The following is a 17,039-nucleotide window of genomic DNA, read 5'->3' as shown; positions in this document are numbered from 1 at the left end:
ATTCATAAGCTGCCCCCTGCTGACTAGAAGTGGCTGATGTGCAGTATAATTACCAGGATGTAATACCACACTGACCGTACATGCTATGCTGTGCATGATATCTCAGTCAAAATTCAGTGAAGTAACCTGCAACAGACCCGTGGCTAGAAAGGAGACACTCCATGTGACATACGCAGGGTGGTATACACAAGGACAAAAGATCAAACAATACAACTTTGCATTTTAATTTATTTAAGTATAAAACTTGAGGAACCATAAAACAACTTGAACAGCTTTTGACAAAACAGTTAGCCATCTATTACAAAATGTACACCCAACCATTTAAACTATAGCTAACACTAATTCTGTAATAAAGAGAGCCAAACATGTTAAACCATGTCAAAACGTTCGTATTATTTAAAAGGAATAAAAGAGAAAAAACAGTTACTTAGGAAACAGACAAAAAAAAGCAAACCTATCTTATTTATGACCACACCCAAAAAGCCATTGCCTTATTACAGCAACATGTATTAGTGTCAGACTTTAAATCCCTCTTACTCAAAAATATATAAAAAAAAATAAAACCCAATGCATCTTTAGCTGAAACTCTTTGCAGCCTCTGTAGAAAATGCATTGTTATCTTTCCGATGTCCCTGGAGTGAAATGTTGATAAACTCTGAGTTAAACTTTGGTGTATTTTTAGTGGTTTTGGCTGACTTTCTGATGTTAAGCTGAAGTCCCTCCACGTGCCTGCAAGAATTAAAAAAAAACAAACAAAAAACAATCATATATTTACTCTCCTTCAAACCACAAAACAAAGTACTGGAATCACACACAGCCTGGCGGTTAGCTTATTTACTTGGTCTGAATAACGTCACAGACATGAACCCAGTTTACGCTTTATGTTTTGCTCAAGACTGTTCTGTGCTTGCTTTCCAGCTGGACTGAAGCAGCTTCCATACAATATAGTGAGAAGACTGCAAAGATTTTCCAACTCACCATGGGCTTCATCTCTCGTCCATCTCCATCGCCAGACTTGTACAAACCCTGTTTTTTACTGTTCTCAACATATTCCTAAGAAGGGAGAGACAGAGTTTAAGAACACTTATTTTAATCTTTTTTTATTTCAGAGAATATGTACGTTGCTGTTACAAGAACAAGAATAGAAGTGTCATGGTATGGAATTAGAAAGCATTGGGCGTCGAGGAAAAAAAATGGTGCTCAAAGTTCATAATGTTATATGCATGTTGTATGCTATATTTAGAATATTATCACCACTAGACCTTACTGTCAGACAGCAATTTCCACCTGGGAGCTGAAGCCATTATATTGATCTCTTAAAAGCCAAACTCCATTGAGAAAAACAGTGATTTAACTCAGGAGGCACTGGTCTACTGCTGTCTCCATCAGTTATTTTGTTTATGTTTTTGTGTGACTTTGGCGTTTTAAGTGGTTTATTCAGATTCACCAAAGTCATACAACAACACAAACTAACTTACTGATCAAAGCAGCAGTAGACCAGCAGCTCCTGTGCTCAGGGACTTTACATTACTGTTTTTCTCAATGTGTCTGGTGACTTTGAAGAGCGCATAGATGGGTAGCTGAAGCTGTTCAGGTAAAGGACTGCCTAACTGGTAAAGCAGCAAAAATACTGATATGAAACCGATTTTTTGTTGGGTGGCTAAAATAGGTTTTGCTGCTGACCCCCATCCACAGTAGTAGATTGCTTTGTTTCTGTAGCAGTACACCTGCCTGCTTCTCCAAACCATCATGGTACTGTAGGTAATGCACTGGTTATGAATAAATACCTCATATATCTCCACTTCAAAAGATCTGAACTTTCGCTTTAAATAAGTGTATGTACTACTTTAGGATTAATCTGTTCGTATGGGTTGTTATTTGTTACATCATTAGCCGTTAGCCTTTATATCCCTTTACATGCACTATCCTCTTACCATTAAGGCCTTGTCCATGTAGAACTCGCGTCCAGGGCTGCCATCATTGTACTTTGTGTCCACAGCAAAGCAGAGGAAGAGAACGTCCACCACGTTCTCAAAGACAGAGAGGAAGCAGTGAGCCACCAGGAAGGCAAACAGACAGACGATGAGGAGAGGTAGGACCCACACGGTGTAGTCCCGCTGGTAGTTCAGAGCCAGGACGCCGGCAAAAGCTGTACAGGAGACTACGAGAATCTTAGAGTGTAGATAAAAGAGAAGTTAAAAAAAAATTAAGGTCAGTTTAGTTTGGGAAAGTATCTCAGATAAAACATTGTTTAGTGGACAATAGGCCTGTCACAATAACTAACTATGTTGGACAATATATTGTCACAGATTTCTGCCCCAATATAATAACAGTATAAGCATAATACTAAAAGCACACCCTTGCAAAGAGCAATGCACTTTCAGTTACTGGAATACGAAAAAAGTACATATAAAATTATAGTAATTTTGTAGGAGTAGCCCAAAATTACTTTGAGACTTTTTTTTCTCCAACATAAACAAAACCAAGTAATGCCTCCTGCAACTATTAGGCAAGCTTCAAGAAGCTCTAAGAACACAGTAGTTTCCTCTTTTGTCCAGCCGCTGTGCTGCAGTCGGCTCCCGGGGATGGACGGCCTGGGAGCCAGCTCACTGGTGGATTTACAAAGTGGAGGATGAAGTTGTCGGAGGGTAAAACTACAAACAATGCACCGAATTGCTCGTTGCCAGGGGTTGCCAAGCTGACAACTATCAGGACAATGACTTTTCCATTCCAAAAGTGCAGCTGCAGCTACCGGTCAGCTACACTACGTCGTCTTTTAAGACGACGCAGTGTAGCTGACCGTCTTTTTTTTTGTTTTAATTTCCGGATTGGTGCAAAGAGGTGAGGGACCAAAACAAAACAAAACAAAACAAAAAAAAAAAAAAAAAATTCTTGGTGACATTCTTATATAAACAAACACGCATGTAAACACAACAGGCAATATAAAGGTCATGTCCATATATATATGACATTAAGTCGACAGCATAGTTATCTTGACAGGCCTAGTGGACAATAATAAAGAACATGTCTCTGTGCAGTACCTTTCCCAAGAAGAGAACAAAGTCGCCCACAGTGTTGATTGCGGCCACTCGGAGGGCATTCTCCACCAGAATAACGAAAGCCTCACGGGCAGAGGTGCAGAAACTGGTGCTGTTGATGGCTGTTGCAGTGTAAGCATTCTGAAATGAAGCAATAGGAACGAACATGTACACTGTAAAAACTTGTCTCCACTGTACAGTATACTAAATTTTCCCCCTTTACCAACCTGAAATTACTTACTTGATTTAAGTATGCAAGGCACTTCTCAAGACACCACAAACAGCAGACACAAGCTTTCAGCATGCAGCGAGCGCAGGCATTTTCCTGTGAGAAAAGACAGACATTTACAGGATAACAAACCAATTAAAATGTGTGTATTAAAAGTTGATAATGTCCACTTACCAAAGTGTAGACACTTGAGTTTTAAGTGTTTTAAGATATTTTCAAAATAATTTTAAACCAAATTCAGGACTGATTTTTACACAAATGATCTTTTTCTAATTTAAGCATTGCAGGTAAGTTAAAAGGAAGGTTTTATGTTGGAATATGGTTATCATTAATCTACATTTTGCCATTAGGTAAGTGCAAGTATAAAGTAAAAAGGCAGTATTAGGTTCAGTGGGAGGTTTAAAGATTTGTAACATCAGAAATGTGGACTTTGATGTAGAAAAGATGAAGTTAAATGATGAATAATAAAGTTAGGTCAAGTTTGTAGCAAGTAAGATCTTGTGAATAAGAATTTGTGACTATTTAATGACTTACACTAAGGTGTAATATTTCTGAAATTGACTTGAAGACATTTTAAGACTTTTTCAAGGAAGTGCAGACATCCTGCTTCCAGGCTCAACATTAGACCATAACAGAGTTTGCAGCATTTTTCAATAAACTTTGCATAAATGTCACAGCTCACCTTTCCTTTGAGCTGGCTGTGGAGATACATTAGGATGAGACGAGGGATCTTAACAAGCGTGATGATGAAGGAGCCTTTGGCCAGAGTACCCAGATGGTAGCGGACGGCACGTAACATTGAGGAGAGGATGGGGGTTGCTGGCAACTGGGATTTATTCCTAAAGTTAATCAGATAGAGACAGAGATAGAGAGAGAGAGACAGGATAGACTTGAAGTTATATAGTCTAAAAATAGAATAATGACAGCAAAGACAACACAAAGTCTTCCATGTGATGAAATACAAATTACTTTCTGTCACTCCTTTCGTACCTGGTAAAATAGTAGGTGACCACAGCTCCAGCAATGGTCATCTGCTGGAACGCGAGAATAAACTCACTGATCCAGATGAGACCCACAGCATGATACCACACCAAGTACTGAAGAGGCCCCTGCATCTGATATTCAACTACACCTGTAGCGTTGTTTTTTACTGGCGTCCCTGTGAAGGAATATGAGCAGGAGGTTGGGTCAGATCTTACACTGTTCACTCAGTGTCATTTTACACAGGAAGTGTTCATGTGTATTGTACACAACTGTATATTTCCTTAATAGTTTTTAGCATCCTATCTGGAAACCATTGCAATAAATTGTACCTGACTTTTACTTGCAATTAATGTATGTCTGCACCAAGCTACTGAGCTGACTGACTGCCCTGTCACAACTGCTTTTCATGAACATTAAACACAATACATAAATTGGCTGGAGACCAACTGTGTGAAATGCACAGTAACATATACCATACTTTATAAACCGGAAACTTGTATTTTACCACATTCTTTTCTCATATTAACATTGTGCAACGTTTCCTCTTTGCACAGCAATTTTCCATACCTCAGAGAGGAAGAACGTCAAACAAGTCCAGATTTTTTTTCTTTTTTAAAAAGTACCTGTAAGCCTTCCCTTTACAGACATGTCTGTGTTATGCTAGTCTCATACAGTTTCGGGCAAAACCGTGTAGTTTGTTGCCTGGAGTACAAATGTGTATTTTTGCCCACTGTATTTGAATATGTCTGCATACTGGGGTTCCTAAACAGTATTAAAATTACATAAATTGAGTATGACTAGAAAGCTGAGACTCTTGTGGATTCAATGAGCCCAACTGTATTCACGTGTAATGATGTTAGCCCCTATAGTAGCCATTTCATTGTATTGAGGCATTTTTTTCCCCGAATTGACCTCACTTTTAGTGACCTCAGGGATAATCCCAGCCTCATGAAACATTATGACCACAAACTAGAGACCTGGAGCACACAGATGATGTGTGGCTTTCATAGGTATATTGACAACAAGGGAGATTCTCAGCACTTTGTAGAATAGAAATGTTCGCTATCTAAACACTAAGAAATGCAAAAGGTATTTTTCTGTGGTGTTCCTCAAGGTCCCCGATGTCTCATTGTGGTATTTTAGTACCATTTAACTAATTCTCAAGTCATAACAAAAAAATTGCTGCAACAACTTTTGAGACATAATTGAGCATGAAAATGGCCATCATTTATTTCCATCATAATCCACTATACTCTTAACTTTCAAAGTTGAATAGGCACCAAACCAAAATACGTTTATTATTACAGATTTGAGACACGAAAAACTGTGCTGCACCTCAAATTAATCTTCAGATTCCCAGCTCTCAGATGAGGTATACCCCTACTATGGGACATATACTATTGACCTGCTTTCACCCCATAATGATCCCCTGCCCCCCTAAAAAGACAATTATGGGTCTTTGGTAGGGGGGAAGTGAAAGGGGTTAACTAATGCAACCAAAAGATACATTTTTGGAAAGCTTCATTATAAAATATATTTTATATAATATATTGTAAGACAAGATTTCACTGTGAGCAACTAAAATTCAATGTCATCGAAATAAAAACTACCACATTAATATGATTACAAACATTCACCACTATACATCCATAAAATAGCAAACAGAAAGCAAGAAAGTGTTTTGACTTTGTTTGCACTGGCCTTTTGTTTTAAATACTTCTTTGCAGGAATTTAAAATCAGCTGCAGAAAAGAGAAGTGGGAGATGAAGAGAGAAGTCGTTCTTTGACTCCATCCTCCCACATCACGAGACTGGCACAAGATTCCAAATGTGGGAGTTTAGTCATGCCTCAAAACCAGGACAAAATGTCACAAGGAACAAACTTAATATTCTACTTGTTTGGGAACGCTACCGCTGACACTGATGCTGCAAACTACTGTAGTCTGTGTGCTGCACAGATAATAAAAAACTATTCTGAAGCATGTATACAACAATTTATCATACTAAATTACAAATGCAGTTCTGACAAACATCCATGGAATTGAACTACCAGTAACACCAGCCTTTGTCTCACCTGATGTCCCGAGAGCGAGAAGCACAGCAATCCAGTAGACCCAGAAGAGCATGAGGCAGAGGAAGGTCCAAAAAGGCTGCAGGGCCAGCAGGGGAAGGTGGATGAACACTTTACCAGCCACGTGAAACAGGGAGATGGTGAGAGCCACACGCTTCCTCATGAAGAACATCACCAGCAGGAGAACCACCTGGAGTTTTATACAAAGAATTGTGATCTAATGAATTCACTGAAAAGAGCTGCAGAGGTGGACATTTCTCTGATGGACAAAAAGACACAAGTTTAACCCTCCTATTTAACCACATGCTGTGTTTTTTTATTAAGTACTTCGTGAAACTGTAAAAAACATGTAAACAGGATATCAACTATCACCAAATGCATGCACTCATGCGGTACCTATGCTTTCAAACATACCGTGAAAATCGTAGCAACAATTGCATATATAAGCAGAGCCTTAACATTGTCTGAGGCCACTTCTTTCCCAAATACTGATAAGGTGTTACTGTCAAGGGCTTTCCTGTGGTCAACATAGAGCCACCAGAGGACGGCTGTCCCACCTGCAAAACATCAGAGCAGAAAAGAGTTCAAGTATAAAACACCCTGTGCTGTTATTTTGTATCAGTGTGATGTAACTGAGTGAAACAAAATGAAATATTAACATATATTACAGGGTACTTCAATCACAAAATGGTCTTTTTCACATCAACTGCTCACTGTGTGTTGCCTTGATTTTGTGGAGAAAACCGTTCTTGCATGCCTCCACTGTGAACGGAGAATCCCCCTCAAAAAGCACTCTTCATGAATTGAAATAAAGTTTAAAAACAGCAAAACTATATTAAAACATCAGTTTACAAGCTCTGCTATGAGCAAAGTTCAAACGCATGCATCTACCTGTGTGTTCTGCTTGTATGTGTGTTGTGTGTTTTACATAGTACGTTTTTAGCCAAAATTAAGGCTGTACCTGACTCGGAATTATGCCGTCAAATCAGATTTGGTTGTTCAATTCGAATATCGAATCTGTTTGTTCCTTGTCTTCAATAAAGACTTTCAGACTTTAATGGGGTTCAGCGTGACGCTCAGTGACAGCAACAGGGATATAGTAAACAAGCTAAATGCTCCAACAACAGATGGGAAATGTGCACAACTTTTTCTGCAGACACTAGATATGACACAAAAGCCAGAAACTGTGTGTTATTACGTTGCTGTGACATGTAACTTCACCACTTCTAAGCAGAGGGCGGAAGATTACGTTATCTCAGAGCCTTACACCGGCTTTACACTGGATGTGGAAGCACCGTTAAGCATGCCGATTTTCTAGGGAGCCCTGCCTGCTTGCTTTCGACACCCATGTTAACCGACTGGGCTGTTAACAATGGACACTGCTCGGTGCCGAGCTCACTGGCCAACTTGCTATCTGCAGCAATAGATTTAAGTATCTGGTCTATTTTTTCCATGAGCTGAAAGTGAATCTGGCAAGAAAGCCCACTGATCATCGATTCTGAACAATATAGAGGATATATTAGATATGATATAAATGATCTGACTATAATAAATAATAAAATATGCATCCTACGCTTCCATGTATATGTCTGCTGTGTCTAAACAGAGAGCGCAAGGGACAAGTGGACACACAGACACACACACAGAGACAAAGCTCTATATGTGATCGCTTAGATGACTAGCACAGAGAAACAGGCCTCTGGTGTGAACAGTTAGGCGACTGCTGATGGGCGGCTGTGCGACAATTAACAAATCAGGAAGCTTCTGCGTTCAGTGTGAACCCGGCATTGCGCTGTGAAAAGTCTCTCCTCCTCTGGCCCGCTGCATTGTGTCCACAGCTGCCTGTACCAAAGAGCAGCATGAAAGTGAAGAGCACTCACTCTGCTGTAAAATCTGGGGACCAAAACATGCCCCAAAGTACGAGGAGGCATGCAAGAAAAACAAAGTTTTCTTCATTAAAACAACATAACACTCAGCAAGTAACTGATATACAAATGGTCATTTTGCAGGTGAAACATTCCTTTAAAATGTCTAAATTGCTTACCTATGGAGCCAATGACTACTAGAACTGTTAGAATCCAAACCAGAACCTTGGTGATATAACGAATGACAACCATCAGGATCAGGGACAGGACTGAGAAAAAAACGACAAACATATGAGTATATAAAAGTTACATCATGAAAAGTGCTGATTTTATGATCTATATTCTTATGTGCGTGTGTGTGTGTGTGTGTGTGTGTATATACATACATAGATAGATATATATATATATATATATATATATATTTATTTTTTTATTTTTTTTTTACATATTTACAAGGTTTGATAAAATATTGCTTTGTCTTAAAATAAACACACTGAACACTATAACTGCAATGTAATTGAGCCATGGGTTTGTCATTTAAACAGTGAGTGAATGAGAACAGCCCAGACATCCCATTTGTGGAGACTGCTTTAAATCATGTAGCCTTGACAGTCTATGCCACCAAACAACACAGATAAAATAATTGAGAAACAAAGATGTCTCAAACTGACATGGGATCTGTCTTTTCTGCTGCACCAATGGGAGGTGTTAGAGCAGACCTTAAATTAATGCCTGTGGGCTAAACTTCAGCGGATACAATGGCTGTAACCACTCAGACATTTCCTGTTATTTTTATGACAAAAATAGCTTCGCTTCCGAAAGTTGCCTTCCTACTGAATCCTCATGAGCCATCCTGTTGGCAGTGCAATGGGAGCAGACAACAACAATAACAACATAAAACCACACCAGTAGCTTGTCATCTAATAGAAACAACTAATGATTCACTTAAAATATCTACATGTATATTGTTAGCCAGATGCAACCATGTGTTATACCTAAAGCCAGCACACAGAGGCCCATGATGATCTCCTTGCTGGCCATGACTCCAGCAACGATCCGCCGCAGCACAGTGTTGTCACTGACGAATGTGATGAATGCCTGGGCGAATTCAGCATAGCAGCCAACATCCACAGGAATACAGCGGTGGAGCACTGGGATAGGCTTACTACAGACATGACAAAGATGAAGAACACAGGTTAGTTTTTTTTAATGGCAAGTCTTGAAGCAGAAGACTATGGACTATAGCACTACATCTACAGTCTTTACTTGGTCCTGGAATGTGTAGGAGAATGTTACAGTGCACATTTGTGCGACATTTTGTTTTGGAATTAACCAAACAAAATTTCATTTTTATAGCATCAAACTATTTAACCAAACTTATCAGAAAAAATAAACACTTGAACATCAACGTGATACAAACTAACTAAAATGACAAGATTTTAATGTGTAGTTTGAGTTTTTAGATTGGCCTATGTCCCATCCGCTTACATGGAGGGAGCTGTCACGCCATCCATCTTTAACTTTACTCACTGGACCAGTGATCTGTCTGTCCATCTCCCTACCTCTCATTCCAGCATTTTAAAGGAGGTGTATGTGACATTCTGAGCATATCTATGAGGGCTGGAGCCTATCCCAGCTGACACTGATAGAGAGGCGGGGTACAGTCTGGATGGATCGCCAGACTATCATATGGCTGACACATAGAGACAGACAACTATTCACTCTCACACTTACACCTGGGGGCAATTTAGAGTCACCAATGAACCTGCATGTCTTTGGACTGTGGAAGGAAGCCAGAGTGCCCGAAGAAAACCCACACTGATGTGGGGAGAACATGCAAACTCTGCACGGAGGGCACCCCCCACCCCGGGGTTTGAACCCCCCACCCTGGGTTTAAACCAGGACCCCTCTTCCTGTGAGGCAGCAATGCTAACTACTGCACAACCATGCCATCAATTCATTTCTCAAAATGCTGATTCTTGATAACAATGAATTTCTTAGTAGTGAAGGTCTTCACTGTAGATATCTGTAACTTAATTACAACTAGTCGACACCTTACCATTCACTTCTATTCACACTCAATAACAGATATCTGTAATTCAATTTTGACTTGTTCTATTTCCAAGTCAACATATCCATAATGTCATTTCGACTAGTTGCAATACTAATCAATCATATCAACAACTTCGTTCTCACTTTTCAAAAATGTTATTTCTTGATATCAACAATTCAATTCTCACTAGTGTCAATGTTCATTCTATATATATATATATATCTCTACAGCTGTTCTTACATTACAGATATCATAAATGATATAGATATCTAAAATTCAATTCTGACAAGTCAAAATTAAATTATTGATAGGGTGGCTTGGAATTCTGACTATGAATGTAATTTCAGATATCTAGAATTGCATTTTAGATATCTGTCACACAACTGTAACCAGTGAAAATTATTTCTACACTAGTAGCACTCCAGGATATATGCGGGCACATATTTGAGATATATCTACAGTTGCTTTTATAATTTAATTTTAGAAATCATAAACTTCCTAATAGTCAAAAAGTAATTGTAGATATCTTTAATGACATATGTACACATCTGAAATAATTGTGCTATTTGTAATTGTTGCTCTTGGTAGTAAAAAAGAAAGCACTGATATCTATAATTAAATGAAAGATATCCATAAATCAGTTTTAACTCATCGAAATGTAATTTTTACATGTGAAAATATATTTGTAACATGTCAAAACTGTTCCATGGACATCTTAAATTAACATTCCAACATGTCGAAATGTCATTTTGACCAGTGAAAACTAAATTACTACAAATCAGACCTATTAATTAAATTTTCAAAGGGCTTGCCAAAGGTAACTGCCATAGAGCACAGTGCAGAGCAGTGGCAATTAGCCAACCAGTGGGATACACACATGCACTAACATGCACACATCGCCGGACTGTCTATAATGACAACATACAGAGAAACTCATATTACAACACTGACAGAGGGAGCTTGACTTCGTTCTCTGCACAGGATGCCATTAGTCTGCTACATCGTTACATAGCAAATAGTTGTTTGCTGCTGTTTTAATGCTCTGAACGCCACATACAGCGTCTTTAATTCAAACCTAAAGGATGTGCAGGATTACCTTGGTAAAACAGGGAGTTTGGGACATTTAGTAAATCTGTCTCCATGGCCCGTGTATCTTGTAGGAGTAATATCATAGGAGCAGAGGTGAGATCCTATCAACAGGAAAACCAGAAATTAGATTACAAGTTCAGAATATTTAAAATTTGTCAGCAAGTATTTATAATGTCATCAATTTATATCCCATTAAGTCCAACATTTCTCATAAACACATGGAAATATCAGTAACCAGAACTCTCTCACTTAAAGGGTATCTCTCGTATTTTTTAACCTGGACCCTATTTTCCCATTTTTGGTGTCATGTGGAAACAGTTTTTAAAATTGGTCCAGTATTGAGAGAGAGCGCTGCAGCCAGCAATGTAACCACTCAGGGCAGGTGTGTCACGTCAATGTGTGTCCAGTTTAAGTGTTTAAAAGTGCTCGTTTTCCCACTGACAGGCTCACATTGTTATTATTAGTGTGTGATGACATTACGGAAGGGACCCTACAGAGAAATGAAACATTTTTTTTATAACTTTAGCTGATTCTGTCTATTTTGTCTACAGGTCTCGCTAAAAGTGAAGTCTTGTTCTGAAATCTTGCAGACTTTTTCAGAGTGCCAAAATTAGCCACAACATTTAAATCTTTTAGAGAACAGCAAGATGAGCTATTTATACACTAACACAACAAACTATTACTGGCATTTCTCCCTCCAACTCTCACTAACTTTTCCATCGTTTTCTTCCTGCAACAAGTCATCTTCATGAGATTTCAGAATGAGACTTCTCCTTTAGGGAGACTTGGACATGAAACAGACCAGAAAAAGCAAAAGGTATGGAAAAATGTTTCACTTCTCTGGAGGATCCTTTCCGTAATGTTGTGAGACATTTGTAGTAACAATCCTGTGGCAAAAACAAGCACTTTTACTGGATGTACCTTGACGAGGCCCACATGCTGTACTGAACCAATATCAAAAATTGTTGTCTCCTTTTGTCACTTAGAAACCAGAAAAACCATGGGAAAGTAGGATCCACCTTTTTCAAAACATTTTTTACTTCTGTTTTTCTCTCTCACCGTTGTTCAGAGCAAACTGCTTTAAATCACTGTAAGACGTGAGTTCAGCAGCAGGACATTTGGAGACACACAGGGCAATGGACTTGATCTTCCTGTTAATTAAGTCAACGTTGCAAGGGTCCAGAAAGAACACATACCTGATAGGAAGGAAGAATTCATATTCATTAACTGTTAAATATTAAGTGCTGTCACACCTTTACCCTCAAAATAACCAACTACTTCACTTTGACAAAAAAAAAAATCTGTATATTTGGTTATTACTATGCCAGTTGGGGCTGTTCTGTCTGGGCAGAAAATGAAAGATGGTGACATTTGCTACCCTGCCACACAGATCCGTCTTTGTAGCCGAAACGCCTTTTATTCAAAGCCTCCATGGGCAATCAGCCCATCAATAAAGCATGACCCATTGTTCCAGTAAAACTGGGCCTACAGGCTGCATGCTGATGGAGAGCTACTGCCCAAATGGAGGAATAACATCAAAGACTTCTCACATAAATTATGACAAGGAGAGAATTTGTGACAATTCTGTGCGGGTGATAAAAATACACATTAACCTCGGCTTTCTTAGTGTCAGAAATATGCCCTTAAACTATGCTTTTCATTCAGATATGTGAGGAATTCAAACAGCAGAGTACAGTGCGAAATTGAGTCAGTACAGCTCTGTGTTCTTGATATTAATCTATGTGAGCCCTCTGACTAATGACATCTTCTTCTCTTCAATTTAAGATAATGAAGTTGCTCAAACAGACCTAACATGAGACGTCTGTTGGTAGCTTCTACAACTTTTGTGTAAGAGTGAATTATTATGCTGCTATTTGGAATGTGTAATTTTCAGGTGAAGGTAAGTACATCACGATCTGGGCAGCTGAACCTTATCAACTATCTAAGCCAGAATGGGAGGTAAACTGAAGTGTTTACAAATGCAGTATCCAGTTGTTTGTGGCAAATTAGATCAGGATTACATGATGCAATCCTTGCATGCACACAAGTAATGCTGAACGCCTCTTCTCTGCCACCAACACTCATCTACAGAGGGCAAAAGAGGTCTTAACATTTCTACTTTAATGTACTGAATCTATAACTTAATGTTCTGTTACTGCTGCTACATATTTTAGCATGAATTTGTTGTAAATAAACTGCTATGTCTTACATTAAGTCATCTAAAAGAGAAAAAAAAACATCAGACTAACTTGTTGTCCGTCATGTCCCGGCCGCTGAGGGGTACCCCCTCGATCTTGGTGTTATTCTTGCCACATGTGTTGCCATAACTGTCATATCCTGAGATAAGCCTGGACGCAGCTCCTGTGGCGATGGGATAGCCACAAATACACAGCTGTGGACGACACAGATTAGAGCACATCATGTTAACTATCTGCAGGATAATATAAAATACATGGCATTACTACGTCAATAATCAGATCGACCCATGCACTCTTCTTTAGTAGGTTCTGCTTGACAAGAATCTAGAATCAAAACTTGAGTTTTAATTTGCCAGGATGTAGTTTGTGGTGCTGTTAAACTGATTTTTTGTTACACTAACACATATTTCTAATTACTTGTCCACCCCTTATATATCTGTTAGGGTAAACAGTCTTCAGTATAGCACAATGTAATTAAACAGCACCACAAACTACTAGGGATGGGGGAAAAAATGATACAGCATAGTATCGCAATATTTTTGTGTGGCAATATCGTATTGTTACATAATGCCATGTATCAAATTTTTTCAATCAAATAAATCATTAATATTAAAAATACAAATTAAGGTGGCCTACTAGAATAATATTATCAATTGCCTTTTCAGTCCACTGGATACATTTTGCTGCAGATAAAATGACTGAAGTGAGATGCACGAGCTGAAAAAAAAAATCTTGTTAGATAAAACAGTTGTTGACAAAGTTTTTAAATCGCGAACAATATTACTGCAGATTTAAACGTGTATGCCGATTATCGCAATAAAACTTGTCATTTGTCAACTTGTCATATATTGCAATCAGGGGTGTGCCATATCATATCGTTCATGATAATACTGACATAATTGTTAATGTTATGAAAAATTCATATTTGCGATATTTATACTTGTTGACATATTGAATTCTTCTTAAATTAATCACCTTTTTTTTTTTTTTTTACTAATTTGTCATATTGTCAAGAATATTGTTGCAAAAATACTTTGAAATATTGTGATATTAATTTGGGGCCATATTAACACCCCTAATTGTGATTTATAACCTTTTTTCAATGGCAAACTATGTCCCCAAAGGAAAACTTTGTCAACATCTGTGCTACCTAGTAACATAAAGTTTTCAGTCTGTTCAGCTAACTTTTTTTCCAGCAAAATGTATCCAGTGGATTGAAAAAGCAAATGATAAATTATTTTAGTAGGCTACCAAAAGTTTAATTTGTATTTGAAATATTATTAATTTATACAGCAAAAAAATACTTGGCATCCATGTCACAATCCCATATTGCCACACAAAAATATATTTTCCCCACCCCTTTAAGTTTGGAAATTTATATTTTTGTCCAGCTGCCACTGTGACTAGTAGATTCTTAAATCTACCAGACACTCATCAGATAAGCAAGCTTTTCTGGCTGGTGAGTGAAACTTATCTCTCAGCCACTTACATAGTTTAGAGGCATTTGGCTGATGGCTGGTGCTTATTTCCAACCCTGTAGCCTACACAAATACAGTTCCCAAAAATGACCATAAAGTTAAATCAACCTCTTTGTAAAACGTTTGAACACAAATTGACTATTTTACCTCTGGTGAATGACTTAATGCTGCTGCATTCCTATAGTTACTGTATTAGACTGCATCAGCTTTAGCCGGGTGGACATGATAAAATGGCAACTCAGTTAAAACTTACCATCCCAATACAAAACACAGTGAATATGATGAGCCATGGGATGTCCGTGCAACTGCGCTCCTCCAGCGGTTTCCAGTCACGTTTGCTCTGCCAAGGCATAAATAAAGGACAATAAGAGAAGGCACAGATAGCTTTATTTCTGTTTTAGTTGCGGTTGCTGCTGCTGCAGTAGCTCCCCCGCTGCTCCACAATCAGCAGACAAACCACTGTGTTGTTGCTGTAAAACAAAATGCTGCCACTGACTCAAGAAGTGACGCTGTCGTTACACACGCTGTGTCAAACTCCTCCGCGAATTACTGCCATAGTTTTCAAGTTTTAAAGGGAGCCATAGCTGCCATCCGGCTGTAGCTAACTTACCTCGGTGCTGGTACAACATCCCATTTTGAGCGACTTCAGCTAACTTTGACGAAAACTAAACTTTCAAGTTACTTTTATTCGGTTAAACCTTTTCGGCTCATTTCCCTTTCCTTTTCCCTTTCTCTTTTCTTTCTACCGTTACCTGCAAACCAAACAGAGACACAAATTACACCTTTGTTTGGGACCTGTTCAATTCAAAAACTAACGCCCATTTATAAAACTCCCTTTGAGCTGCAGGTAAACACGGAAGAAGTCAAAATGTCTTGTGCTGCCTTCACGGACTATCAGAAATATCAAGTTCTAACTGAAGACATACAGCAATGGTGGAGATTCAACACTTTGCAGCTGTTGTTGTCATCAAAGCCTTAAAGTAACATATTGATCTTTGCTGCTGTATAGCAGGGGCGTCACAGAGGGAGAAAAGTAGAACTGATTACCCAGGGCCCAGTCTCAAAAATCCTGGGATGAAAAGTTTGATTTTGTTTGCAATTGTTGATGTTTAAGTCATTAATGCCATAACTAAATTAAAACTGGTCGAATACTCACAAGGAGAGAGGGTTTGGACTTCCGGACTCAAAACTGTCCCACTTATCTTTTGAAATGGCTAAAACAGCAAAATATTGGGATGATGCAGTAGATAAAGCACTCTGGATGGACACTGAATACAAGCTGTACTCACCATGTAATCCTATTGTTGCTTTATCTCAAACAACAAGTAATATTACAAACCCAGTCCTCCATTCAACAGATGTGTGGATCAAAGTCCATAAAATGTTAGAACTAACACATAATTTACAAAGTTACTCCTCACTGTGGCACAACTCTGCAATCCCTATTGGAAAAAATACTGTGTATTGAAAGCAGTGGCGTTCCTGTGGTTGATGCAACATTGGTGAGTTGTTTGAGGATCGTTTATTTCTTTGATACACTCATCTGGTTGAGGGATTTAATTTGGTAGGAAAAGGACATTTTTGGAAGTACAGATAAGAAGTTGTATTATGTCAAAGTCCTACAATATAGCTGATAACATAACTGCAAACTATGCCAAATTACCACCAGAAAACCACAAAGCTTCACAGCTGTATAAAGTAACTAACTCCCTCCTGTATGATAAGTCTCTTAATGTAAAATTGATTTGGCAAAGGGGCCTTAGGAAAGAAACTGATGGTGACAGATGGTCTAAAATTGTCTCCAGGTGTGGTAAATATGTGAGAGAAGTGAGGGGCAAGCTCACACAATATAAGGTACTGCACTGATATTATCATACACCTTTACGTCTCTACAGAATGAAGCTGTTAAATAACAATAGCTGCTGGAGATGTAAAACTGAAATAAGAACTTTCCTGCACTGTGTATGGGAATGTTGTTCGGTCAGGCCGCTCTAGATTAGAGTCTTAGAAATTTTAAGTAGTTTGGTTCTGGGGG

The 17,039-nt window shown here is 38.5% G+C and overlaps 1 protein-coding gene across 1 annotated transcript; it reads right to left on the bottom strand.

Moving 5' to 3' along the window:
• Positions 1-210: 210 nt before the first annotated feature.
• LOC125886236 (choline transporter-like protein 1) lies at positions 211-15,874 on the bottom strand. Its single transcript, XM_049572268.1, has 16 exons — positions 15,615-15,874; positions 15,258-15,344; positions 13,578-13,720; positions 12,388-12,524; positions 11,336-11,429; positions 9,182-9,351; positions 8,366-8,455; positions 6,736-6,878; positions 6,325-6,511; positions 4,258-4,426; positions 3,950-4,106; positions 3,280-3,363; positions 3,042-3,179; positions 1,935-2,171; positions 979-1,053; positions 211-729 (listed from the first exon to the last, which is right to left on the bottom strand). The coding sequence occupies exons 1-16, from the start codon at positions 15,636-15,638 to the stop codon at positions 706-708; spliced, it is 1,959 nt and encodes a 652-aa protein (XP_049428225.1). The 5' UTR covers positions 15,639-15,874; the 3' UTR covers positions 211-705.
• Between the last annotated feature and the right edge of the window lie 1,165 nt (positions 15,875-17,039).

This window comes from Epinephelus fuscoguttatus, linkage group LG3, assembly GCF_011397635.1.
Source record: "Epinephelus fuscoguttatus linkage group LG3, E.fuscoguttatus.final_Chr_v1".
In the NCBI taxonomy this organism is placed as follows: domain Eukaryota; kingdom Metazoa; phylum Chordata; class Actinopteri; order Perciformes; family Serranidae; genus Epinephelus; species Epinephelus fuscoguttatus.
Note: the sequence above shows the minus strand (reverse complement) of the source record. Positions and strands in the feature narration are given on the sequence as shown.